The following is a 26660-nucleotide window of genomic DNA, read 5'->3' on the forward strand; positions in this document are numbered from 1 at the left end:
GGCTCTAGAGGGCCGAGTCCTGACTCCACCTGGCCAATGGGTTTGCCAGAGGGGGTTTTGGGCGAGGGTCGTGACACCACTCCCCCCCAAGGCCCCTCTCACGGTGTTCCTTCTGTCTGGCCCAGGTATAGTTGGGAAGTTCCGATGGAATTTCCTGATTAGACGCAGTGCGTGGATGTTCTCACTGGGCTCCCAGGATCTATCTTGTGGTCCAAATCCTTTCCAATCGACGAGATAATATAGCTTGGACCTAGAGTATTTAGAGTCCAAGATATCTTTGACTTCGAAATTCTGGTTCTCCGTCAACAAGTATGGGCTTAGGTGGTGTCCCAATCCGTGTGCCGGGTTGCATTGGTTTCAAGAGGGACACATGAAATACCGGGTGGATTTGTAGATTAGGTGGTAAATCCAGTTTCACGGCTACTGGGTTGATAATTGCCTTAATGGTATAGGGTCCTAAGTATCTGGGATGAAGGGTCCAGGTTCCCTTGATGGGTACGAATTTAGCGGCTAACCAAACTTTGTCTCCTACTTGATAATCAGGGGCCTTTTTCCGGTGTTGGTCAGCGAATCTCTTTTGTTTTTCTTTGGCATGAATAAGATGTTCCTTCGCCTTCTTGTAAGCCTGAGTAATGGTTGTGTGTAGAGTCTTTACCGCTGGCATTTCCAAGCTGGCTGGAAGGTATAGTTCAGAGGTACGTGGATGTCTGCCATAAAGGGTATAGAAGGGCGTTTGTCCCGTGCTTGAATGCAAGGAATTGTTGTATGCATATTCGGCTATCCATAGTAAGTCTTTCCAAGTCTTTCCAATTCCTTTGTTTGTGGTGCAGCATGCACCGTAAATATTGCTCGAGCGTATGATTGGTTCTCTCGGTTTGGCCGTCTGTTTGGGGATGGTGACTGGTAGATAGCCGAACGTCAGAAGTTAGAAACAAACTGGCTGCCTCGATCAGAGACCAGAACCAAAGGGAAGCCATGTAGCTTAACAACGCCCTCTAGGAATACTTTTGCAAAAGTGGCTAACGTGGCTGTGTCTGGGAGGCCTTGGAGAGAAATAAAATGTGCCATTTTTGAGAATAAGTCCACAGCTACAAGGATGGTGTTGAACCTTTGGCTGGGAGGTAGATCAGTGATGAAGTCAAGGGAAAGAGTGTGCCATGGAACTGGAGGAATGTCCATTGCTTGTAGGAGACCAGATGGTTTTTGTTTCTTTCTGTGATTTATTTTGTGCGCAGACACCACAGGACTGAATATACTGAATGATGTCCTTACGCCAGGTAGGCCACCAAAAGTTCTCTTTCACCTTAGCTACAATTTTGGCACTTCCCAGATGCCCTTCAATCAGCGACTCGTGATCATTTGAAATAATATGCTGTTGTAATTCCTTCTTGGGTACACATAGGCGATCCCTAAAAAAGGGTAAATGGTCCTTGATGGTATATTGTTCTCCTTGAGTTTGCCATGCGAGGAAAACATCAGGATTCATTGTCCATTGAATTTCTTTTCGTAGTTCTGCTTGTGTGAAGGCTGTCGTGATACCCAAGAGTTGTCTTCAGGTATAATAGGTACTGGTTCTGGAGTTCTATATACCATTTCATCTATGCCCATGCAAGGTAAGGCATCCGTCTTTCCGTTTCTGACCCCTGGTCGAAACGTGATTACGTAATCATATTCGGCGAAGAAAAAGACCCACCGTAATTGGCCGAGGACGGGGCTTTGGCTGTTTTGAGATTTGCAGGTTTCGGTGGTCTGTGGTGACTGTAATGGGGTGTCTGGCCCCCAGAAGGTAGTGCCTCCAAGCTTTAAAGGCAGATTTAATAGCCAGGAGTTCGTTGTCCGTGATGGCATAATTAATCTCTGGAGGTGAGAACTTTTTTGACCAGAAGGCCACAGGATGTAGTTGGCCGGTTTCCGGGTCTCTCTGTGAAAGGAAAGCCCCATTGCGAGACTGGACGCATCAGTTTCAACGACATAAGGGAGGTCTGGACGAGGGTGTCTCAGGATTGGAGCGGAGGTAAACCTTTGTTTAAGTTCCTGAAAGGCTTCTTCTGCTTCTTCGGTCCAAGCAAACTTTTTATTGTTTCTTCGTAACAGTACTGTGATTGGGTGCACAACCTGAGAGAAATCTTGGATGAACCGGCGGTAGAAGTTCGCAAAGCCCAGCATGCTTTGTACCCCTTTCAGAGACGTCGGTGAACCCCATTTCAGAATGGCATTTACCTTGTGCACGTCCATTCTGATGCCTCCTGGAGTACGGATAAAACCAAGAAACTCTACTTCGGTAGTGTGAAAAAAGCATTTTTCAAGCTCTGCAAACAAGCGATGTTGACGGAGCTTGGTGAGGACTGAACGAACGTGCCTGACATGATCTTGTTTCGAGGCTGAGTATACTAAAATGTCGTCTATGTACACTAAGGCACACACATCAATTAACTCACTCAAGACATCATTCATGAAATATTGCAATGCCGCAGGACCGTTGCATAACTCGAAGGGCAGGACTTCATATTCAAACAAGCCGTACTTAGTACGGAAGGCGGTTTTCCATTCCTCTCCATTTCTGACTCGGACCAGGTGGTATTCTCCTCGAAGGTCCAACTTAGTATAAATCTGGGCATCTTTAACTTGGTCTAGCATCTCAGGGATAAGTGGCAAGGGGTAGTGGTTCTTCACAGTGATCTGGTTCAATGTGCGATAGTCAATACAGGTTCTCAAGTCCCCTTCCTTTTTCGGTACGAAGAACAAAGGACTGGCTGCGGGGGACTTCGAAGGACGGATAATTCCTGGTCTAAATAGGATTTCAAATGAAGGTTTTCTGGTTCTGTGAGAGCGTAGATCCTGCCACAAGGGATTTGTGCACCAGGAACAAGGTCGTTCTGACAATCATAGGGCCTGTGCGGCGGCAATGTATTGGCTTGGTCCTTTCGGAATACATCCTGGAAATCATGGTATTCACTTGGCAAGGTATTAGTTACTCTCAGGGTTGATACTGTTGCTCCGGGAGTCATGGGGATACAGACTTACAATTAACAAACCTACCTGCCTACCAGCAGATTCAGGGTCACAGCAGGCCTGGGCCCAAGGAAGGCATACTGCACCAGTGAAGCAACTCGGGCAGCTCGCCAACAAACGTCAAGCCCCCCTGCACAAGAAACGCAGGACGGATAGCTCACCCTACAAATAACTAAGGTGAGAAAAGAACCCAGTGGGAAGGGAATCGGTCAGAGGGAGTTGGGAGATTCACCCATTAGAGACAGTTATCACAAATCCTCATTATTCATCATGATTCATTATTCAGCACTGGGCAACTACGCATCCAGGGTTCCAGATCTCAGATCCTTCCAGACGTTCCTGGGGATATCAGGTGAGCGTAACAATACGGGACATTCCTCAGGGTCTGAGATGTTAGAAGGCGTTAGTTCCTCAACATTCAATTGAAGTGCCACACAGTTCTTTCACTGGTAAATAATCCATGATAATTAAAGGGCGATCATAATTCGCTCAAAATCTTCACTTCAAATGTGCATTCATTCACCAACTGACATTCACTTGGCTATTCTAATGTTTTCTTATGTAATCACCAAGAACTAAGTGGCCACCAATCCTTCTGCCCGATTCTCAATGAGGCTCAGTGAGTGTTAAGATGGATTTCTGAACTCTGACCTGGTGTGCACAGGTTCAGAAGGCAAGCCTAGTTTCTTGGAACAGGGTAACCTTCTGGACAAGCCAGACCAATCAAGGTAGCATTGGCGGCGGTCAAGACTAGGTCTCAGGAGGGTTGAGGGTGACTGAAAGACCTCCATGAGCACACAGAGTAAAGGACACTTACAAATCATCCCCAGTCAGGTGTATATATATCAAAAATACAAATACAAGTATTCAAGGCCTTTGCGTTTCAACACAATAGTTATTAACAGTAACACTTTTAAACCAACACAATCCTACTAACATACATATATACAAGACCAAGTGGCCTAAAGGGTTAATGCACGAAATGGGTCCACAACCTAGAAAGGGAAGGAAGCAGGTAGTGCAAAGAGTCTTTGGGCAGTTCTGCAGTAATCCCAACCCTAACTGAAAGGCAGTCCAGTCCCTAAGAAGAGGGGAGCCTATTGCTCAAATGTACTTGCAATGCTGGCACACGCGATAGGGCAGATAGGCGAAAACGGGGTCTCTTGTAGGGTCTGTAGCAGCTCAGGAAAGTGGGTGAGGTGATGCAGAATAGGTTCCCACTATTCGTGGAGGGTCTCCCCAACAGGGCAGAACAGGTTCCAGGAGTTGGGAATAGTTTGATAGCTCAGGCTATCTATGGAAAGGAGAGGGGCCCTCAGGGGCCACTCATGCATACAAACAGTTGGATGCGCTAGGGGCCACCGGTAAGGGTTGCAAGTACTCACCGACCCTGTTGCCCTCCGGACAAAACTTCAACAGCCAAGTCCACTTCGGTTGCAGGCGATTTCTCCGCTCCTGGTGGATGGATCAGGCCAGTTTCACTGTAGCAGGCTTCAGGGCACAGAGGGGCACAGCAGCAAGGGACCTGCAAAGTTTGTCACCATGGCTGGGTGACACGGTAACCGCATGCACTCTGGTTCGGACCCTCTCTCTTTACTTCAGACCTGGGAACGCCAAGTGTACAAAATTCGGGGTGAGAGTGCCGTGAACACAGAGCTAGCGATGTACCAACTTTCAAGGGTCTCCTTGAAATGGCAGCGGTGTCAGAGCAAAGGTCCTGCGCAAGTGTTAGGACACCACCTTCACTTACCGGTCGGCGGTCCTTAAGTGGCTGCCTTGGTGCCAGGCGCCGCTGGGGATTGTATCCCCGCTACCGTTGGTGGGGGCCGCAGGGATATGGGCCATCTTCTCCTCGCCGGCCCCCGACTGGTGCGCATGCACGGTCGAGCAACGGCGCGAGGCTTGCGTTGCGGGCCTCGCTTCCGGCTTCCGCGCATGTGCAGTTGGGTGACGGCGCGAGGCTTGCGTTGCAAGCCTTGCTTTCGCACCGGGGGCACGCTCCAGGAGGCGTTGCCTGTCTGGCCTCGCTTTCGCGAGGACTTCCTCATTAGCGGTCGGGTCGGGAGCCAGTCGCGTCTCACCGCGGCTTGGTTCCCGACCCACCGCTTCGCTCCTGAAGTTTCTGCTCTGTCAGAACCTTGTCTTCCCCTGTCAGCCTGTTTGTGCCCTTCCCCATAGCCCACTGGGAAGGTCCTGTTCTGCCTCTGTACCTCCCTGCCTTGATCTGCCTTGTTCCTCCTGTCCCTGCCTCCTCTCTGCCCTGCTCCTTTTGCTTAGTTTCTCCCTTTTGTTTTCCTGCCTGGATCCTGTTTCCTCCCTGTTGACCACCCAAGGGGCCCTCCGTTTTCACTGCCTGATCCCGTCTGCTTCCTCCTCGCCAGTACCTTCCCTGGTTGGATCCCTCGTCCTTCCTGTTGCCAGCATCAGTTTTCCTCCTGCTACTGCATCTGAAGCTGGACCCACTCCTACCAGCTCAAGTGGACATTTGGACGGCCTTCCCTGTCAGTGCTTGCACTGTTCTGGTGCCACATTAATCTCCAGGGAAGTGCCTTGACTGTGGCGTCAGAAGTTAGTTCCCTTTCAACCCTGTGCCAGTAGGGCGAGAGTGGAGCTGGCTTCTGGCGTTATCATTCTTCGGACCATCGTCAACTGACAGCCTGGCATCTCCACAACGCGCATCCTCTGGAAGATCAGGTACGCCACGTCCCAGGGACGCACATCTTGACAGATTGAGACGCCTTACTACCAGCCCAGAACTGGAGATGGACGACGTCCAGGAACTCCGAGAAGAAATGAGGACCCTGAGACTAGAGATGACTGCACTACGTCAAGAGAACGTGGCTTTGCGGCAGATGGTCGCTCAGGGAACCGGCAGTCCATCCCAAGCAGAGGCTGCCATGGCCCATACAGTGCCACAGAAATTTGACGGTGATCCGAGGCGTGTGGCAGAATTCTGTAATCACTGTAAGATACATTTCCTGTTTCGCTCCTCCCAATTCAGCCAAGATAAGGCTAAGATCGGCTACATCCTTGGAAACCTGACCGGGAACGCCTTGGCCTGGGTAACACCCTTGGTCGCTGCTAACAGCCCTATCCTAAGTGATTTCGGTGCCTTCGAGAAGGCGTTCTTGGAGGTTTTCCAGTCACCTAATCTGGCGGCCACAGCACAGAACCAATTGGTGGATCTGAAACAGGGATCAAGCGACATTATTACGTACATTAGTCGTTTTCGCCAGATTGCTGCTGATTCACTATGGCCAGAAATAACCCAGAAGACATTATTTCGACGAGGATTAAGAGAAGAGTATAAAGATGAATTACTGCACATACCGGAACCCGATACCTTACAAGCTCTTCTGGACCAAGTCCTCCAGATTGATCATCGACTGACGGAACGTAAGGGTGAGAGGCGGCGATACGAAAGAACCATCCCAAGACCACTGTCAATGCCGATTGGGATACCAGGTACCACTGAGACCGGTCCGGAACCGATGCAGCTGGTTGCCATGAGAGGGCCACTGACTGAAGCTGAGAAGAAGCGCAGAAGAGATCAACGTCTGTGTTTGTATTGTGGGGGTGATGGACACTTCCTGGGTACCTGTCCTCGGCGACCCTTGAGAAAGTCGGAAAACTAAAGGGCCTGTCGTGTATTGGGAAGGTTACGACGGGCCTTACATCCGCAACAGTCCTTCCTGATTCTGAGGTCATCCTGCAACCCATGCAGCCCGCGGTCTTGATGGTATTAAAACTCAAGGTGGCCTGGCAGAGTAAGTCTGTGGACACATTCGGTCTCGTGGATTGTGGGGCCTCTGGAAACTATCTGGATGGGAATTTCGCGATGAGGAACAGCATACCCCCTCACACCAAAGAACATGCCTCATTAGTAGAAGTAATCGACGGAACTCCACTGGCTTCGGGACCTATTCGGGACTGGTCCTTTACAACTCTGGATCAACGGACACCAGGAAATCATATCGTTGGATGTAATAAGATCCCCAACATATCCCTTTGTTCTTGGATTACCTTGGTTGCTGCAGCATAATCCTAAAATCGACTGGGAAACACGGACTCTGACGTTTGACTCCGCTCTCTGTGCCAGAGATTGCGCTACTACAAGGGACATCCCAAGATCCCTGACAGCCACGGTAAACATGGAAGGTAACGGAATACCTAGGGTTTGCTTATTGGAATCCATCCCATCTGAATACGTGGCATTCCGCGACGTGTTCTCGGAACCTGGGGATATACCACTACCTCCCCATAGGTCTTGTGACTGTTCCATCAAACTTTTACCTGATTCAGTCATCCCACATGGGAAGGTGTATTCTTTAACCCCCAAGGAGAGAGAAGCATTACAGGAATATCTGGAAAAATGTTTACGTAAGGGATATATTGTTCCCTCCAAGGCCCCAGCTGGATTCTCGTTGTTTTTCGTTAAGAAGAAAGAAGGATCGCTACGCCCCTCTGTGGATTACAGACAACTGAACAACATCACACGGAAGGACAGGTACCCCCTTCCTTTGATCCGAGACATCATTGAATCCCTTCGCTCCGCTCGTATTTTCTCCAAACTGGATCTCCGAGGAGCGTACCATTTGGTTCGGATAAAACCCGGGGATGAATGGAAGACGGCCTTTAAGACACCATCAGGGCATTACGAATACCGGGTTATGCCATTCGGCCTGTGTAATGCTCCAGCCGTCTTCCAGCGATTCATGGATGAGATCTTTGCGGACCTGATCGGAGTCACTGTATGGGTTTACCTGGATGACATATTGATTTTCTCCTCGTGCCAAGAGGACCACGTCTCTCATGTGAAGGAAGTACTCAGTCGACTGTCCTCAAACCATCTTTATGCCAAAGCAGAGAAATGCCTATTCCATCAATACAGTATCGAATTTCTCGGTTATGTAATCAATGACTCCGGAATTCAGATGGATCCCGCTAAGGTACGAGCTATACTGGAATGGAGGCAACCCCATGACGTGAAGTCCTTACAACGTTTCTTGGGTTTCGTCAACTTTTATCGGCGGTTCATCCCTCATTTTTCCCAGTTGTCGGTTCCTCTAACACATTTAACAAGCAGCAAGGTGCCATTTGTTTGGGAAACCGAGGCCACGACCGCATTCAGAAGCCTTAAGGAAGCTTTTAGCACTTCTCCTATCCTACACCATCCAGATGAACTGAAACCATTCATTGTTGAGGCTGATGCGTCCAATTTCACCATAGGGTCCGTTCTACTACAAAAGGATCAAGGATCGGGAACGGAATTCCCAGTGGCGTACTACTCCCACAAGTTAAGTGCCAGCGAACGCAACTATACAGTTGTCGAGAAGGAGCTCCTGGCTATTAAGGCGGTATTCGAAGAATGGCGACATCATTTACTGGGCGGAAGGTATCCAGTAGAGGTCAGCACTGATCACCGCAACTTGCAATATCTCCGTTCCTTACAGTGTCGGACTTCCCGGTAGGCTAGGTGGGCCTTCTTTTTCTCACACTACGATTTCGCCATTACTTATATACCCAGTTCCCAGAATCAGAAAGCAGATGCACTTTCCCGCTCGCTTGAGGATAACGTCGAACATGACTATTCGGATCAATCTTTAATTGCCTCAAAGCATTTCTTGTCTTACATCTCACCTTTTCTGGATTCCATAGCTCAAGGGACCTTGGCTAGCCCTGAACGGAGAACCCTGCTAAAACAACCGCAAATTAGGGAAAAGGACGGTATGCTTTACTATGAAAACCGGTTGTTCATTCCCACCGCTTCATTACGGACTGCTATCCTACAAGGATTCCATGATTCCAAGCTCGGAGGACATCAGTGAATCCGGTCCACCCAGGAACTGATAGCAAGGCAATTCTGGTGGCCAGGGTGGGCCAACCAGATCAGACAGTATGTGGAAAGCTGCCCAATCTGTGCCCAGACTAAGATACCACGAAGAAAACCCCTGGGACTATTGAAACCCCTTGAAACCCCACCCTATCCTTGACATACCATCGCCACAGACTTCATCGTCGATCTCCCTCCATCTGAAGGCAATACTTGCATCATGGTCGTCATAGACTGTTTTACCAAGATGGCACACTTCATTCCGTTTTCAGGAATCCCTACTGCGGTCCAAATGGCCCAGGCTTTCCTTCACAATATCTATCGTTTGCATGGACTTCCTGAAAAGATCATCTCCGACCGTGGATCACAGTATATATCATCCTTTTGGAGTCAACTATGCCACCATCTCGACGTCCAACGAACCCTTAGTTCTGGCTACCACCCACAGACCAATGGCCAGACTGAGCGAACCAACCAAACGCTAGAACAGTACTTACGCTGCTATGCTAATGCCACTCAAACCAATTGGTCAGCCCATCTGGACCAAGCCGAGGTGGCATATAACAACGCTGTACATTTGGCTACCGGAATGAGTCCTTACCAATGTTCTTACGGATTTCACCCCAAACTTTTCCCGTTTGGACCAGTCCAGTCCAGTACTGTGCCTTCCGCTGATGAACTCGTATCCAGGATCCAGGAAACACATGCCCAGGCTACTAGGGTTCTTGCCGAGGCTCGTGAGCGCATGAGGGGTCAGGCAGACAGACGACAGAGTCCCGAACCCGCTCTTTTGGTGGGGAATCGGGTTTGGCTCTCTTCTAAGAATCTACCAGTCCGTAACTTGCCCACTAAACTTGCTCCCCGTTACTTTGGGCCTTTTCTGATCACGAAACGGATCTCATCAGTGACATTTCGGTTACAGTTGCCGTCGTCTTGGCAGATACATCCTGTTTTTCATGTTTCTTTATTGAAACCTTACCTCCCAGATCCCTGTGGTCGTTCAGGGTCTCGTCCCTCCGCTATTGATGTGGATGGCGTGCCAGAATTCGAGGTTCAGGAGATTTGTGATTCGCGGATCCGGCAGGGTGTGCTTCAATTTTTGGTGGACTGGAAGGGCTATCCTGCTTCTGATCGTACCTGGGAGCCTCGGGGGAATGTGCACGCTCCCCGTCTAGTCCGCAAATTCTTTCTTCACCATCCCTGGAAACCTGGGGCTCCTGGCCTTTCTGGGAGGGGGCATAGTGTTAGGACACCACCTTCAATTACCGGTGGGCGGTCCTTAAAGGGCTGCCTTGGTGCCAGGCGCCGCTGGGGATTGTATCCCCGCTAACGTTGGTGGGGGCCGCAGGGATATGGGGCATCTTCTCCTCGCCGGCCCCCGACTGGCGCGCATGCGCGGTCGAGCAACGGCGCGAGGCTTGCGTTGCGGGCCTCGCTTCCGCGCATGCGCAGTCGGGTTTCGCACCGGGGGCACGCTCCAGGAGGCGTTGCCTGTCTGGCCTCGCTTTTGCGAGGACTTCCTCATTAGCGGTCGGGCCGGGAGCCAGTCACGTCTCAACGCGGCTTGGGTCCCGACCCACCGCTTCGCTCCTGAAGTTTCTGCTCTGTCAGAACCTTGTCTTCCCCTGTCAGCCTGTTTGTGCCCTTCCCCGTAGCCCACTGGGAAGGCCCTATTCTGCCTCTGTACCTCCCTGCCTTGATCTGCCTTGTTCCTCCTGTCCCTGCCTCCTCTCTGCCCTGCTCCTTTTGCTTAGTTTCTCCCTTTTGTTTTCCTGCCTGGATCCTGTTTCCTCCCCTGTTGACCACCCAACGGGCCCTCCGTTTTCACTGCCTGATCCCGTCTGCTTCCTCCTGGCCAGTACCTTCCCTGGTTGGATCCTTCGTCCTTCCTGTTGCAAGCATCAGTTTTCCTCCTGCTACTGCATCTGAAGCTGGACCCACTCCTACCTGCTCAAGTGGACATTTGGACGGCCTTCCCTGTCAGTGCTTACACTGTTCTGGCGCCACATTAATCTCCAGGGAAGTGCCTTGACTGTGGCATCAGGAGTTAGTTCCCCTTCAACCCTGTGCTAGTAGGGCGGGAGTGGAGCTGGCTTCTGGCGTTACCATTCTTCGGACCATCGTCAACTGACAGCCTGGCATCTCCACAACGCGCATCCTCTGGAAGATCAGGTACGCTACGTCCCAGGGACGCACATCTTGACAGCAAGCTGGTCATCCCACTGGTTGGCCAGGGACACTTCCGAGAAGGCTTACTTGCAGGGATTGATGAATGTGCCAAGAATAGTTAGTCCCACTATTCCAATGGGTTAAAGCATCTTTGCAGACCTTCTAGTTCAATCAGATGCAGAGGGGTCCAGCGGGACAACAGTGGGCTCACGGTGCCAAACCTTCCAGCGGGTCACCAGCAGTTCCTCGACTCGGCTTCTTAGTTTCCGGATACTTGGATCCTTTCCTTCGTTCAGTGAGAACTCCAGAGATTGACATGGTGTGTGTGTTTGGAGCCTTCTCTTATCTGGAATCTCCTTCGCTCCAAAACAAAGAGGACCCAATTGGAGATCTGCTTACATTCAGGCACACCATACATGGACCAATCACGGACCACAGTGGTCCCAGGCATTCACAGCACACCAGACTCTATGGCACACGGGATGTGTATTGGAACCAGACAGTCCAACCCACATCCTGGAAGCACACACACAAGGCATGGAGAAGCCCGCGAAAGCTTGATGTTTCGCAGGAGAATGCATGCCCAAATAAGGACAGACCCGGGTCCGCTCGACCTAGGGAAGATGACGGGGCAAGATGGCCAAAGGACAGGACAAAGAACCTTGTGGCATGGCCATTTTGGAGCCATGCTACCTATTTGTGCCAAACGCTGTAAACGCGGTTCACATGCCTTAAAAGGGTTAAAATTACATAAAAAGATAAGCTGCCACCAGCCCTGTCCAAGGCATATCTGCACTTCTAAAAAATCCTTCGAGGGTGTCTAGGGCCTTTAGAAATGACAGGAAGACCCACGTGCACTGTACTGTGAGGTACATTGTGCACTTGCAAAATGTTGCAGAAAAGTTGCAACATTAGACAAGACTAAGGGGAACAAAGTCTCCCAGTACTGACCGTGTTTAAGGGCATGTCAGTTTCCCCATAACAAAGCCAGCAAAAAGCCCAGGGGAATGCAGCAGAAGGCTGTGCTCCACTGGCAAAGTCAGACTATGGTGTAAAACAGCAGCAGAAAGTTGGGGGGTACATAAACTGGAGGGAAAACTTCACCTAAATGGGAATCTTTCCTAACAGTGAGCATGCTAAACAGCATGCTTCATTGCACCTTTTCCTGACGCCCAGGTACCACACTTATTCTCAAGTGGGCCTGGCCGTCAACGCAGTGCACTGCAGTGCACTGCCTGGAATTCCCCTGTTTTTGGAGAAAACGGGCGGATTGCAGTCTCTGCAGACATTTTCGTTAAATTGCATGGAAATTGCAATTTAACAAAAGTGCTCCTGAGAACGGCGGCAACCGTAGTTTCTCCATAGTTTAATATGTTCACACGTTTTTTTAAATCAAACGACAGCATTTATATTTATGATGGAGACACCAACTACAAACAACAACAAAAACAACTCTGCCACCTGGAAGGTTATGAGTGTATGGGTTTGTAGTACAAAGACGTATGCAGAAAACTATTCATAAAATATGTTGTTACAGATATAAAAATCTCTTTTCATCTTGGATAGCTGCAGACAAAAAGAAAATAACTATGAGCCAACGTACTAGCAATTTTTGTTACAGTTTATCTCTACCCCGCTTCTCCCGGATAATGTGACATTCATGTGGCACTCCTCCACAACGACAACGACATAGCTCTCAAGCATTTGTGTCGCAAAGGCGGGTGTAATCACCCGATTTTGTTTTTGGCGGTTGAGAGGCCCATTGGAATGAATGGGCTTGCAGGAGGCTTGACGGGTGAGTCAGCCCTTCAGAAGGCGGGTGACACCCGCCAAAAGCGTGTGAGTTGAGAGCTATGTGACACCAAAGTGGTGCCGTGCATGTGCGCCACTTTTGGCCATGTCTTAAAGTGGAGGAGTACCACAAGAATCGGCATGTAAAAGGCCAAATACCGAAAGAGCCTGTTGCTAAATTGCATACATGCCAACATTCTGCATCCCTTTGGAGGGAGATTGTCTCACAGAAATCGGGAGGACCAAATTCTCCCATTGGATTACATTGGGGAGGCCATTATTTTAGGAGGGAGAAATGAAAAAGTAGCAATATTTTCAAATGAAATATCGGGACCCTCCCGCCTAAATCGGGAGGGGTATGAGGTTGGTTTATCTATGGACCATCCTAGCAACTGTGATGTCGTCACATTCCTCCCTTGTCACGTGTGAGGGAACACGAGGCAACAGGAAGGGGAGGGACGGGATATGACGAAGTAAGGGGACTTCGGAAGATCGTGTGAATGAATAAAGACGTGTTAAGAGAAACTCCGCGTTCGCGTATTATTTGTATTGTGGAACATCCTACACAACTCGACACTGGCGACGAGGGAACCCAAGCAGCACATCACATGAGAGCATACGGCGGGTGTGAGTAGATACGCTCCCCGCCAGCTAAACTTCCTGGAAGTCCGAGCGAGGTCTCGTACGCACTTGCAATAGACGACAGTTGGTCAGCGGGTGGAGCGGGTCGGCTCCCCGCGATTGTCGCACGCAGTGCGCGAGTAGAGCACGTCGGCTCCTCGCGTTGACCCTTTTCCAAAAGAAAAGGATTTAACGTGCGCGTGGAGCGTGGTTCGGCTCCTCGCAGTGAAGCGTGTGAGTGGAGAGCGTCGGCTCCTCACAGCGCTTCCCGCCGAAAAGGAAGGCGGCAACATCAGCGGGCGAAGCGCGTCGGCTTCCCGCGACGGCCCTCAGGCGAGGGATTTAGTTCTGCGAGTAGAGCGCAGATGGGCTCCTCGCAGTGAAGCGTGTGAGTGGAGAGCGTCGGCTCCTCACAGCGCTTCCCGCCGAAAAGGAAGGCGGCAACATCAGCGGGTGAAGCGCGTCGGCTTCCCGCGATCGCAAGGGTGAAGCGTGTGAGTGGAGCACGTCGGCTCCTCACAGCGAAGCGTGTGAGTGGAGAGCGTCGGCTCCTCACAGCATTTTCGCGCCAAAACGAAGGCGGCAACATCAGCGGGTGAAGCGCGTCGGCTTCCCGCGACACAGAAGGTACATTGATTTCTTATCTCTTCACATAGCAAAGAGACTTCCCATCGCCACCAAGACAAGACACGTGTCTAGTGTCATCCAAGCTTCCACTCCAAATCAAGGCACAGTTATACGTCCCCTGTCATGCTTGATGATTCTTCTGAGGAATCACTTACAGTACAAATAACCCCTGTCAGATCAACTCGCACAAGCATGACGGACGGCCTAATATCTCAGTTACCCCCCAATTTTGACCTGAGCGACTCCAGCACACTGGGACCAAGGTGGAAAAAGTGGGTGAGGGATTTTGAAGTCTGTCTCAAAGCGGTAGGACCTTTGGAGGATGAAAGGAAACACAGCTTGCTCACCCATGCTATAGGATCAAATGTGAGAGATATTTTGGATGAAATTCCTGAAGATGACATAGATACCTACACCAAATTGAAAACAACCCTAACCAACTACTTCACGCCGCACACAAATGTGGACTACGAGCGTCACATCTTCCACACCACGAAACAGCTAAAAGGTGAAACAATGGATGCATTTGTAATGAGGCTAAGAATAAAGATGAAACATTGCGATTTTAACAACTACTCGAATGAAGAAGCCCTTCGCTCACAAATTATTGTAGGATGTGAAAGCAGTGAGTTCAGAAAAAAGCTTCTACAAAAGGCTCGAAATCTGGAAGAGATTCTACGCCTAGCTCGTTCCGAGGCGGCACTAACAGCACAGGTAGAAGGTCTTGATGACATCACCATCATCCACGGGAAGCATGAAAATTTACACAAACTTGAGAGTAACGCTAAAGGACACACAGACCCATTCTGTTATCGGTGTGGACATGAATATCCTCATGAAGGCATCTGCCCTGCCATGGGTCAAATCTGTTCTGCCTGTGGAGGAGAAAATCATTACAAAGCTGTATGTTTCATTTATCGCAGCAAAACCAGAGGGAGTGGCAGGAACAGACGCCCCTCACCAGAGAAAGAATTTAGGCGTATGAGTCCCAATCGTGAGGCACACTACCAGAATGACACATCACGCCGCCGACAACGAGAAGAACTGTCAGAGAGAAGACAATCAAAACCCACACATGAGTGGCGCGACAACAAACCTTCATCTTCCGGGCGGAGAAGACGCCCCCGACGATACGTCAGGTGTCTGGTGGAACAATCACATTCTGACAGCATCTCCAGCACCTCCTCAGAGGACAAACCCAAGAAGGAATCAAATCTACGTAAAGGAGAACCAAGAATAAAAGGCTACCTATATGCACTGGGAAACCCTACAGCAAAAGAGAATAGCCCCACTCTCATCATCAATGTCAACCAAGTGGCGGCTGAGTTCCTAGTCGACACAGGAGCCACTGTGAATGTAGTGAGTGAGGAAGTGTACAACAACATGCCAAATGCACCACGACTACAACCAGCGAGAGCACTCATCTTCCCATATGGTTCCAAGACGCCACTACCCTGTAAAGGCTTCTTCACGGCATCATGTCGATACAAAGATCACGTAAAAGAAATACCCATGCATGTTTTAGAAGCAGCCACGGATAGTGGATGCATTCTAAGCTACAAGTCCGCAGTCGACATGGGTCTAATTCATGTCTTATACAGACTCATGATGCACAAGCACCTAGATCCCACTGCCAACATTGACAAGATTTTCCCTGCATTATTCAAAGGACTGGGAAAATTGAAGGACCGACAAATTGAATTGCACATAGACAACAATATCCCTCCGGTGGCACAACACTACCGTGGTATTCCCATCAATATACAGAAGCAAGTAGAAAACGAATTAGTGAAACTTTTGGAAGCAGACATAATCGAACCTGCTGAAGGCCCCACTCCTTGGGTATCCCCCATTGTACCAGTCCCAAAGAAAGACTCTGCTGACATTCGTATTTGCGTGGACATGAGAAGACCAAATGAAGCAATCCTGAGAGAACGTCACCAATCTCCCAGAATAACAGACATGGTGCATTTGCTTAACGGAGCCACCATATTTTCAAAGTTGGACCTCAATAAAGGGTACCATCAATTGGAACTCCACAAAAGATCCCGGTACATTACTACTTTTGCTACTCACCTGGGCCTCTACAGATACAAGCGGCTCAGTTTTGGAGTCTCTTCAGCAGCCGAGATATTTCAGTCAGAAATTCATAATGTAATAAAGCACGTACCGAATTGTCTAAATTACAGTGATGACATCCTTGTGTTTGGACAAACCCAAGAACAGCACGACGACACCCTCATGCGCGTATGCATGGCACTGGAAGAAGCACACCTCACCCTGAATAAGGACAAATGTGAATTTAGAAAACCAACCCTGCGGTTTTTCGGCCACATCTTCTCCAAAAATGGAATGACTCCAGATCCCGAAAAAGTCAACGCACTCACAAACACAACACCACCGACCTCTGTCACCGACTTGAGATCATTTCTGGGTCTGGCAAGCTATTGCACGAGGTACATTAAGGATTTTGCATCCGTCAGTGCACCTTTGAGAGCCCTCACTAAACTGAACGTTGACTTCCGATGGACGGACGAATGCCAACAAGCGTTCCAAAACATCAAGGATCGCATCGCTGATGCCAAAAACATGGCATATTTTGACCCACAGAAACACACAGAGCTGATAGTGGATGCCAGTCCAGTCGGCCTAGGAGCCATCTTAACTCAACTAGATCACAATGATAACCAGGCCATACACATAGTGTCATATGCCAGTCGCAGCCTATCAAAAACTGAACAAGCATATTCACAAGCGGAGAAAGAAGGCTTGGCGGTTGTGTGGGCATGCGAACATTTTCACCTGTTCCTATATGGAAAACCTTTCACCATAGTCACTGACCACCAGGCACTACTATTCATCTATGGAAATGCTCAAGCCAAGATGCCTCCCAGAATAGCTCGATGGGCCTTAAGGCTACAGGACTATCAATTCAACATTATTCATCGACCCGGAAAGGAACAGAATCCTGCAGACTTTCTTTCACGTCATCCCATTCAAGACTGCCACTCCGATCCATCCATTGCAGACCAATACATTAGGTATGTGGTCCAAGAATGCACACCACAAGGACTGGACATGGAACTCATAGCCAGAGAAACCAACCTGGACCCGGCAATACAGGTCATTTTGAGATGTCTTGAGACAGGACATTGGAAACAAGCAAAACAACTCAAGGAAAGTGCGGAAGAAGTAACCAAACAAGACATCACCTGTCTGCTTACGGTGAAGGAAGAACTTGCAGAAACAGAGGGACTCCTACTGAAAGGGACAAAACTAGTTATTCCTCGCTCATTAAGGAAAAGGGTCCTTGATCTCGCACATGAAGGACACCGGGGAATAATGTCCACAAAAAGGATGTTAAGACAAAGGGTATGGTTTCCTCAGCTAGATACTCAAGTGGAAGAACTACTGAAAACATGTCCCACGTGCGTAGTTCTTAACCCTCAAACCAGACCAGAACCCCTCAAAATGACTGACTTACCCAACGGAACCTGGGAAGAAATTGCTGTAGATCATTTTGGTCCTCTGGAAGGGGGTGAATATGTTTTAGTAGTCATCGATGAGTACTCAAGATTCCCTGATGCGCAAGTTGTGTCATCAACAGCAGCACATCACACCATCCCCGCATTGGACAGGATGTTTGCCACATACGGGATCCCAAAGGTAGTAAAATCGGACAATGGACCACCATTCACAGGCCAAGACTTCAAAACCTTTGCCGAGTACATGGGTTTCCACCACAGGAAAGTAACACCGTTGTGGCCTCAAGCGAACGGCACAGTTGAACGGTTCATGGGAAGCATCAAACGAACCACGCAACTAGCTCGCTTGACAGGAGAGCCACTGGAAAAATTACTATGCAAATTAATGAGAGACTATCGAAATACCCCACACAGTACCACTGGCAAGTCACCATCAGAAGTCATGTTTGGCAGGAATGTGCGAACTAGGCTACCACACATAGAACTCGAGGAAGAACGGTACAAAGGCGACACTGAAATGAGACTGCATGATGCGGCCCAGAAAACGAATATGAAAACCATGGCAGACCGGAGAAGGAGAGCCGAGGAGAATAATCTAGAGCCAGGGGACATCGTCGTAGTGCGACAGCCACAACACCGCAAAAACATGGCGTCGTTCAATGCAGAGCCCCTCACCATCACACAGAGGAAAGGCTCTCTCATCACAGCTGAAGGAGCAGCCCACACAATAACAAGAAACAGCTCTCATTTCAAGAAGATGCCTGGAATCATACCACTAGTCGAACCATGCGTACCAATGGACACTCAGATGCGAGATGCACCCTATGAAGGAGACCAAGAGGACTCTGACGCTGATGAACTCCGCTGGACACCTCTGGAGTCGCGTGAGAGAAATAACTGGAGACCCCAGAGATCCCGACGTCGACCACCGCGCCTCATTGAGGAGATGCCCTGATAGTGAACTTAATGTTTAGTATCGGGGGGGTGTGATGTCGTCACATTCCTCCCTTGTCACGTGTGAGGGAACACGAGGCAACAGGAAGGGGAGGGACGGGATATGACGAAGTAAGGGGACTTCGGAAGATCGTGTGAATGAATAAAGACGTGTTAAGAGAAACTCCGCGTTCGCGTATTATTTGTATTGTGGAACATCCTACACAACTCGACAGCAACCAGGACATATATTCCGAAAGTGGCACATTCACTCCCTTTCTGTGTCCTTTTCCATACTTAACACCAACTAGAGAATCGGCGCTCAATCTGTTACCAGTAGATCTACAAACAAAACAATCCTGCTAGCTCAATTGTGGCACCAAGAACCAGAAACTACGTGTGTTTCTAAACTGAAAAATCCCCAAATTAACGCGTGTTTACAACATGCGTTTTAAAGTTATTTTTTCTAAATTTCACACAACTGTTATTTTGTCATGTAGCCTAATCATTTGGCGAAGCGGGTTTACTATACAGTATAGTAGAATGTATTTGGGTTTTCAGTCCGTGAATTTGTATGTGTGCTTCATCCATTTGTGGGAGAGGCATGTTTCAGGTTCTTTTTCTGATTCATTCGTGCTTGTTTCCCCATTAGGATTTGACTTCCCGGAAGTATTTGACGGCCTGAAGTGTGTGACAGCTCCAGACGGACTCTGAGCCCTGGGAAAACATGGAGTCGTGGGTCCGATACAGCGCACAGAGCCAGGCCAAGGAGCGGCTCTTCAGGTACCTGCAGCCTGCACAGATGTGGTGTTATGCAGGGCCCGTGCAGAAAAGATCTCATTCATTATATCCAATAATGTGCTGCTTTAGAACCATTCATTAACGTTCCAGATTATGATTTATGTGCGACTGATTTAGGACTCTGAAATCCTTTTCAGTACTCTAAACGTTTATAACCCCTATACTACCCCATTGCAGCCTTAAAATAAAGCGAAATCCCTATTCTGTGTGTATTTGAATGGTCATCGTTTATTTGCCTTTTGCAATCATTGCAAAGGGCAGTCTGTACTGCCGCACAGTTCCTCTAGTTTATGCCTCCAAATTGTATTTTTTTATTTATTCGTATTTTTAAAGCGCATGCTCATCCTTTCTTACTCTAGCAAAAAACTGAAACAATTCCTTGGATTTAATTGAAACCTAGCGTAGGTTGGAGATTCCTGTTTAAAATGTTAGACTGCTTTTCACCATTCTTAGTGTGACAAATTAAAATCGTGCCTACCTTGGGTAGTCTACTTCTAAATTAAATATGGTTGAAGACTCTGGGCCCGATTCATGGAATATTTACCCGGTACAAAGTGAATTTGCACTGCTAAAAAGTGACTTTGCACTGCCGACAAGTGTATTTTTTATTTGCCGTGCAAAGTCCTGGCATAGTCATTTTTGCAGTACAAAATGACTTTGCCCGAACTTTAGACGTCAAAAATACACTTTGCACGGTTCCATGAATTAGGGTTCGGGTCGGCAGTGCAAAGTCTCCTTTCAGCAGTCCAAATTCACTTTGAACCGGGCAAATATTCCATGAATCGGGCCCTCCATTATAAACTCACATTCCCCAATGTATATCCTCCAATGCCTCCCCATTTGTACCCTCAAATTCATGCTGTACCTTAAAGCCCTTGTGTTTTTTCTAGAAGTACAAACGCCACGCTGCAAGGTTGGAGGAACACCCCTGGTTTATTGATTACAAATGCTCTCTGGAACACTTTCCACAGTTTATAAACAATGCAAATTCACTTTGATCATATGCAAATGTAGTACCGGGCGCAACTAGACAGACATGTCTGGTTGTTAGGGGATAAGCCTTCAAATCTTGGGAGAGGGGCTAACTTCAGAGACTTTTGCTTAAGGGGCAAACTTACTTGTGTGGGCCATTCTCCTCAAAGGGATGTTTGTGGAGACTAGTGTTGAATTAGCTGAAAATTCTTCAGTTTAAAGCACATCGGACCACTAACACTGGCTCTAAACATGATGCGATTGAAAGACCAAATGTATTTTTTTTTTTTTAAAAACAACACAAAATCTACACAGGTTGCATTACAGACGGCAACACAATCCCCCTTCCCCAACAATAGAAAGATGGTGCCCACAGCCAAGGAGAAAGAAGCTTGCCGGTACCGTTGTTTCCGCACCGGCAAACTAGGAGTTCTGCGAGCGGGTGCCTTTCAGCCTGCCAGGTCTGACATGGCGGGTGGAACGGCACCCACTCGCCGACTTTGATGGATGCACCGGCACTATTCATGAATGGTGCCGGTGCATCCGTCCTCCCCATTCCCATTGAGTCCAATGGGACTTAAATGGGAATGGGGAGTAATATTTTCTGGTGCCTGGGAATGGGCAATGGGACTGGGTCCGCCTGGGCTGTAATGCCGCGGTAATTGCCCATTCCTAGGCGCCGGAAAATTCATGACTCCGGCAACAGCTGTGCCGGTATTTACCGGAATGGCTACCGCCAACCTCGTAATGAACCCCAATTACATCCAAATGTATGTGGTAGATCAACGTTCCGATCCCTCGACTACGTCACTACTGATTGATAATGAATATGCAACATACGGACCCCAAATGTCCTTTTGGCTTCGAGGCCGGGTATATGATGGCTCTGTACTCTGTTTCCATTTCATAGCATCCATTGTTTGTATACAGGAGGGCAGCCCCTCCCCACACCATGGCCACTCTCCTCTTGGCCAACAGTAAAAGCAAACACAGAAGCTTTCGGAAGTGTTTAGGCAGCTCTTATGTGTATCCCAACAACGCTACAATTGGAGATTGGGTTACCCCTACACCTGCTATTCCCTCGACCACCTCAAACACTTGTGCCCAAAATAAATGGATACAGGGGAAGGACCATGCTAGGTGTAAAAAGGTAGCAGGGGAGACGCCACACCTCTGGTATAAATCCGTAGTCTCTGTGAAAAACTTATGTATATCCACTGAAGTCAAGTAAAACTGGTGTAGGAATTTGAACTGTATCAGTTTTAGCCGCAATTGATAGCTACCTTCTGTGTCTGCATGCAAAAATACCTCCAGGTATCATCCGAAAGGAGGGCACCCAGAGCGTCCTCCTACTTGACCCGGGAGTCCCTAGCGCACTCCCTTGCCCTGTCAGTCATAGAGGCATATATCTTGGAGACTAATTTATTCTGAACCCCAGTGCTGAGAACCCCGTGTAGGACCAGAGCAGTTGGGGGATCTCAGGGGCTCTTGGTGAAGGTCTGTGAACCTATCCCTAAGACTGGTATACAGTCTAAATTATATAAAAATGTCCAGTGCCAACACCTCCCCACTTGCCATAAATTATTCCATTGTCAAGAATTGCCCATTCGTAAAAATATCCCGCCAACATAAAAAGCCCAACCCGTCCATACATAGCGTGAAAACCTTCTCTCCAGTCAGTGGAATCCCTGGCACATGCTTAATAGGATGGAGAGGAGAGTACAGAAGCTTGCATCTCGTTTTTCCTTCTATCCGATTCCAAGCGCTACAGGTGAGCTCGACCATATTGCGTGCCCCAGTTATTTGTTGCGGTGAAGTAAGATCAACTGCGCCCAAGAGCGATGGAGCAGCTATAGCACTTTCAATCTGGATGTGCGCCCTGTCTGTGGTCAAATTATACCAGTGAGGCAGAAAGGGTGCTTTTTGCTGCCATCCAGTAGGCTACAAAATCAGGAAGAGTGAGGTCCCCTCTTTCCAGAGGAGCCACTAACTTACTCCAGCACACATGACCCTGCTTTCTGTGCCATATATATTTCACTATCATTTCGTTATAACTGCCTTCAGTGACTGGTGGGGACCACTATGGGTACATTAAGGAATGTATACAGAAACCTAGGCAAAATTACCATTTTAATCCATGATATCCGACCGTAAAGGGACAAAGGCAGGGTCAACCAATTCCCAAGGGTTGCCTCAGCGTTTGCTAACTTTACCCCATAGTTTCCCTGAAGTGCTTTACAGAGAGGTCTTGCTACCACCACCTGAGATATTGAGTGTGATCAGAATGCCACTGGAAGTTTATCTCCTCCTGAAACCTCTCTGTCCCATCGGTCATGGAAAACGGAACTGATTTGGATGGGTTGATATTGAGCCCAGAGAAGCTACCAAAATCCAAAATGTCCCTCATAACCGGGGTTTAAGTTTGTTGTGGGGTCTTTAACAGAATCGAGTTGTCTGCATAAAGCTACATCACTAGCTTGTGCACGAACAGTTGTACTCCTTGGCCTAGTTGTCTAGAGGGAACTAGTTCCACCAGAGGTTCCAATGTGAGTGCAAATAGCAGGGGGGACAAAGGGCACCATCTCAATGGCGGCTGACAGTCTAGAGTTCACCCGTAGTCGTGCCACAGGGCCTTTGGTATAGCAGGGAGACCATTCTTACAAAGCCCACTCCCATCCCCATACATCTCAAAACCGAGAAGTGAAAAGGCCACTGAATTGAGTCAAACGCCTTCTCTGCGTCGAAAAGGGCTGCCACTACTGTGGACTGCTGCACCCAGGATCGAGAGGAGACCAAATATTCTGCAGAGCCCATAGGATGTGGATCTCTCGGGAATAAACCCAGCTTGATCAGTCAGTACACATCTAGGCATTATCAGGGCAAGCCTATTAGCCAATGCTGTGGTCAAAATGATGTTGTCCAGATTTATTCAGGAGATCAGGCGGTAGGACGAGCAGCTCTTTGTGCTCTTCCCAAACTTTAGAAGTAGGATAACCACTGCTTCGCGCATTGATTCCGGCTGAGAGCCATTGTGCAGTGTCTGTTGATGCATGCGCAGTATGTGAGGGGACAAGTATATTCGCATAGGCCTTATAAAAATCAGCCGATAAGCCATCCAGGCCGGCAGCTTTCCCGGCAGCGAGTGCTTTAATGGTCTCAAGGATTTCTTGTCATGTTAACGGTCTGCCCAGCCAATCTCTCTCCTCATGTGCTACTCAGTACAGGCCAACCTGATTCAAGTGCTCATCCAGCATTGCCTGTCTGACTTTGGTTCTAGAGGAATACAAAGCCCTGAATTAATCCTCACGTGCCCCCATTATCTCTTTGTCAGTCTGCATAAGCTCCCCCCGCCCCCGCAGAGGCTTCAATTGCTGTGATGTGTGACCTGGCGTTTTCAGTCCTAATCCGCAGGCTAGTAAACTCCCTGTCGTTGGTCCCTCCCCTTACCGTCGTACAGCCGCATTACTATTAAGGAACCTCACCTCCCTTTCTGCCTTGTCCCGAAACACCCTAATTTCCTCACCGAATCTGGCCTTCTTCCTGTTATCCATCAGAAACCCTGCTTCAGTTTCTAAATCCCTCAATCAAGATTCACAGACTGCCAGCTCTGCCCTTGTACCCCTTAGAGCTCTTGCTTCTTTGGCGATACACAGTTCCTGAATTGTACATTTGAAGGCTTCCAAAAGGGTGGAGTAAGATGCCCCTGAGTCATCGTTCTCTTGAAACAAGCGAAGAACGACCCGGAGCCCTCCCCCACCCCCGACTGAATCCCGCGAACTCTCGTTCTTAAAGTAACCACTCCTGCCACTTCCCGGGGATAGTTAGAGTTGCAACCACCGGAACGTGGTCAGAAAGCATATGCGACAAAATCTTGCAGTCAGTGAACCAACCAGACCCTTTTGTAGAGGCCAGAATATAATCCAGCCTAGATGCAGGGCCGTGTACCTAGGATCTAATTGTGTACCCCCATTCTGACCTGCGTTGATCCTTCCATACTTCCACTAGCCCTTCATTTGCACAGATCTGCCGTAATTTGCAGGTGCCCCTGGCTGTCACCCTATTAGGACCCACCGACCTGTCCAGCGTGCTATTCATGACCGCATTAAAGTCTCTGGTCCAACACACTATACTCTCCCCGTGTCTTCTAAGTTGCTCTTCAATAAAATCCAACGATTTAAGCAATTCCATTTTAGGGCCGTAGTAGTGCATAAAAGTGAATCCCCTCCCCTGTATCAGTCCTTAAGAATCAGAGCCCTCCCTTTGGTATCCCTCACCCACCTCCAGGCAGCGCAATAAAGATTTTCCATAATAACTAGAAAGTCTTAATTCTATTAAAGACTCAGAGGCGAGCATTATGCTTCTCTTTCTTTTATTCGACAATAAAGAAAAGAGCTCCGCAGCAAGATATTTGTGCACCAAAAGTGAGTGTGCTATGAGTAATGTGCAGAAAACATGTGCACCAAATATATATAATAAACATAGCAATATATCAGTAATATAACAGTAATATCTTAACATAAAAGGTAAGAGTCTCTGAAGAAAGCTACATTTCCCAGGGAGCTTGGCTCCAGTTCATTTTGAGGCCATCAACATGTGACCTAGTTCACCAATAGTAGTTCAGATCCCCTGCATAAACAGTCCTAAACATGATGACACTTCCTCTTTCTGGGCTGCGAACTTGGCTGTCCATAGTAGGAGATAAATGTAGCTAACTTGAAGAAGAAGAACTTGTGTCGGGCCGTGATCAGGCGGACTTGTCTGCAGGCACTGTCAAGAAAAAGGAAAATTTTAGTCTCTTGTATATGACAACACTAGATCCCTTATCAGGGTGGGAGAAAATCTTGGAGTTATTGCGATAGGGTACATGTAAATTTCAGAACATTAATCTTTTCATTACATCTTACTTAACATCAGGTAACATGTTGTTATTTTCTCGCCGGGTGGGATAATGCTCGCCTCCGAGTCTTTAATAGAATTAAGACTTTCTAGTAAGTTATTATGGAAAATCTTTATTCTATGTCAAGACCGGAGGCTCCCATTATGCTTGTTTAAAGTTTACTTACCACAATAGATGCCGGCTGATCTACTGGCTTTAGGTGGAATTGTTTGAAAACTGACTAGCCCAATCTGCCATCCTCATATCTTCTGGGCAAACTCCTGCCTGAAATGCTTTAGAGGCCATGGCTCCTCTAACTGAGTGGGCTCCGAAATGCTTGGTGTCTATCCCTGCTTGAGCTAGCGTCCACCGGACCCAACGTGCTAAGGTCAGTGCTGATACTGCTTTGTGCGGTTTACGCAGGGTGATCAGTAGCTGCCCGTTAGGGGAAGTTCTGAGTGGAGCCGTCTCTTCTTCATAGACTTTCAAGCATTTTACCAAGCCGAGCTTCGGTTGATCTCTAAAGGCGGGATAGGAAATCACCCTGGAATTGCACTTTGTTCTTCTATGAATATGGAAGACAATGCCATCAGGAGAAAAAGTTCTGCCTGCTAGATCTAAAGCTCGGATGTCGGAGACTCTCCTGCAGTAGACCAAGCAGAGTAGAGTAGTGAGTTTGCCAGATAGGGCTGTACGCGATAGTTCTTTGTTATTAGGCCATGCCAGAAAAAGGTTCAGTACTTTTATTAACGTCCCAAAGCTTGTCATAGCAAGCTGGAGGTGGGACGGTAAGCCTTACACCCTTGAGCAACCTGCAGACGAGGTGGTGTTCTCTTGCTGGTACTCCTTGGATAAGGTCATGACCTGCGGAAATTGCTGAACGGTAGGCGTTCACAGACCTGTAGGCGAGCCCTTTTTCCTCTAGGGATGCTAGAAAATTCAAAATCTTTTCTATAGGTGCTGAAATTGGATGTAATCCTTTCTCACGACACCAGGAGCTCCAGATGCTCCAAGAGTTGGGAGTATCTCTTCCGGGTACTAGGAGCCCAGCTCTTTTCGATAAGGTTGATCGCTTTGTGAGACATGCCTGGGACTCTCCATCTTGACCTGAAATCCTCCAGGCTGCTAAGGTCAGAGATCTGTTGAGGAGGAGAGGATGACGTTGACCTGATGGATCTAATAGGAGATCCGGAAACTGGGGTAGTAGGATTGGAGAATCAGTAGAAAGTTCCAGAAGAACTGGATACCAAGTCTGAGATGTCCAGACCGGCGCTATAAGGATCAGATTTGCGTGCTCCTGACGGGCCTTCGCCAGGGTCCTCGCTATCATAGTGAAAGGGGGTAAGGCATACAGTATTCCCTGGGACCATGACTGTAGGAATGCGTCTGTTGCAACTGCTGCTGGGTCCGGCCTCCAGCTGTAGAAAGCTGGTAGTTGGGAGTTGAGTCTGGAAACAAAGAGGTCTATGGACATCGGACCCCAAATCTCCTGAAGGCAGAGGAAAATCTCTGTTGATTCTCCAATCGCTGTAATCTGTCG

General features: G+C 48.4%; 1 protein-coding gene across 1 annotated transcript in view; it reads left to right on the top strand.

The window, feature by feature from the left end:
• Window positions 1-26660, top strand: part of PEX11B (peroxisomal biogenesis factor 11 beta) — a 362287-nt gene that overhangs the window by 40030 nt on the left and 295597 nt on the right. Inside the window, exon 2 of the mRNA XM_069652688.1 lies at window positions 19124-19254. Within this exon, the coding sequence (XP_069508789.1) occupies window positions 19199-19254 (56 nt within the window). The 5' untranslated portion in view covers window positions 19124-19198. The remainder of the gene's footprint in view (window positions 1-19123; window positions 19255-26660) is intronic.

The sequence above is a fragment of the Ambystoma mexicanum genome, chromosome 1p (genome assembly GCF_040938575.1).
Source record: "Ambystoma mexicanum isolate Mex_15411 chromosome 1p, UKY_AmexF1_1, whole genome shotgun sequence".
Taxonomy (NCBI): Eukaryota; Metazoa; Chordata; class Amphibia; order Caudata; family Ambystomatidae; genus Ambystoma; species Ambystoma mexicanum.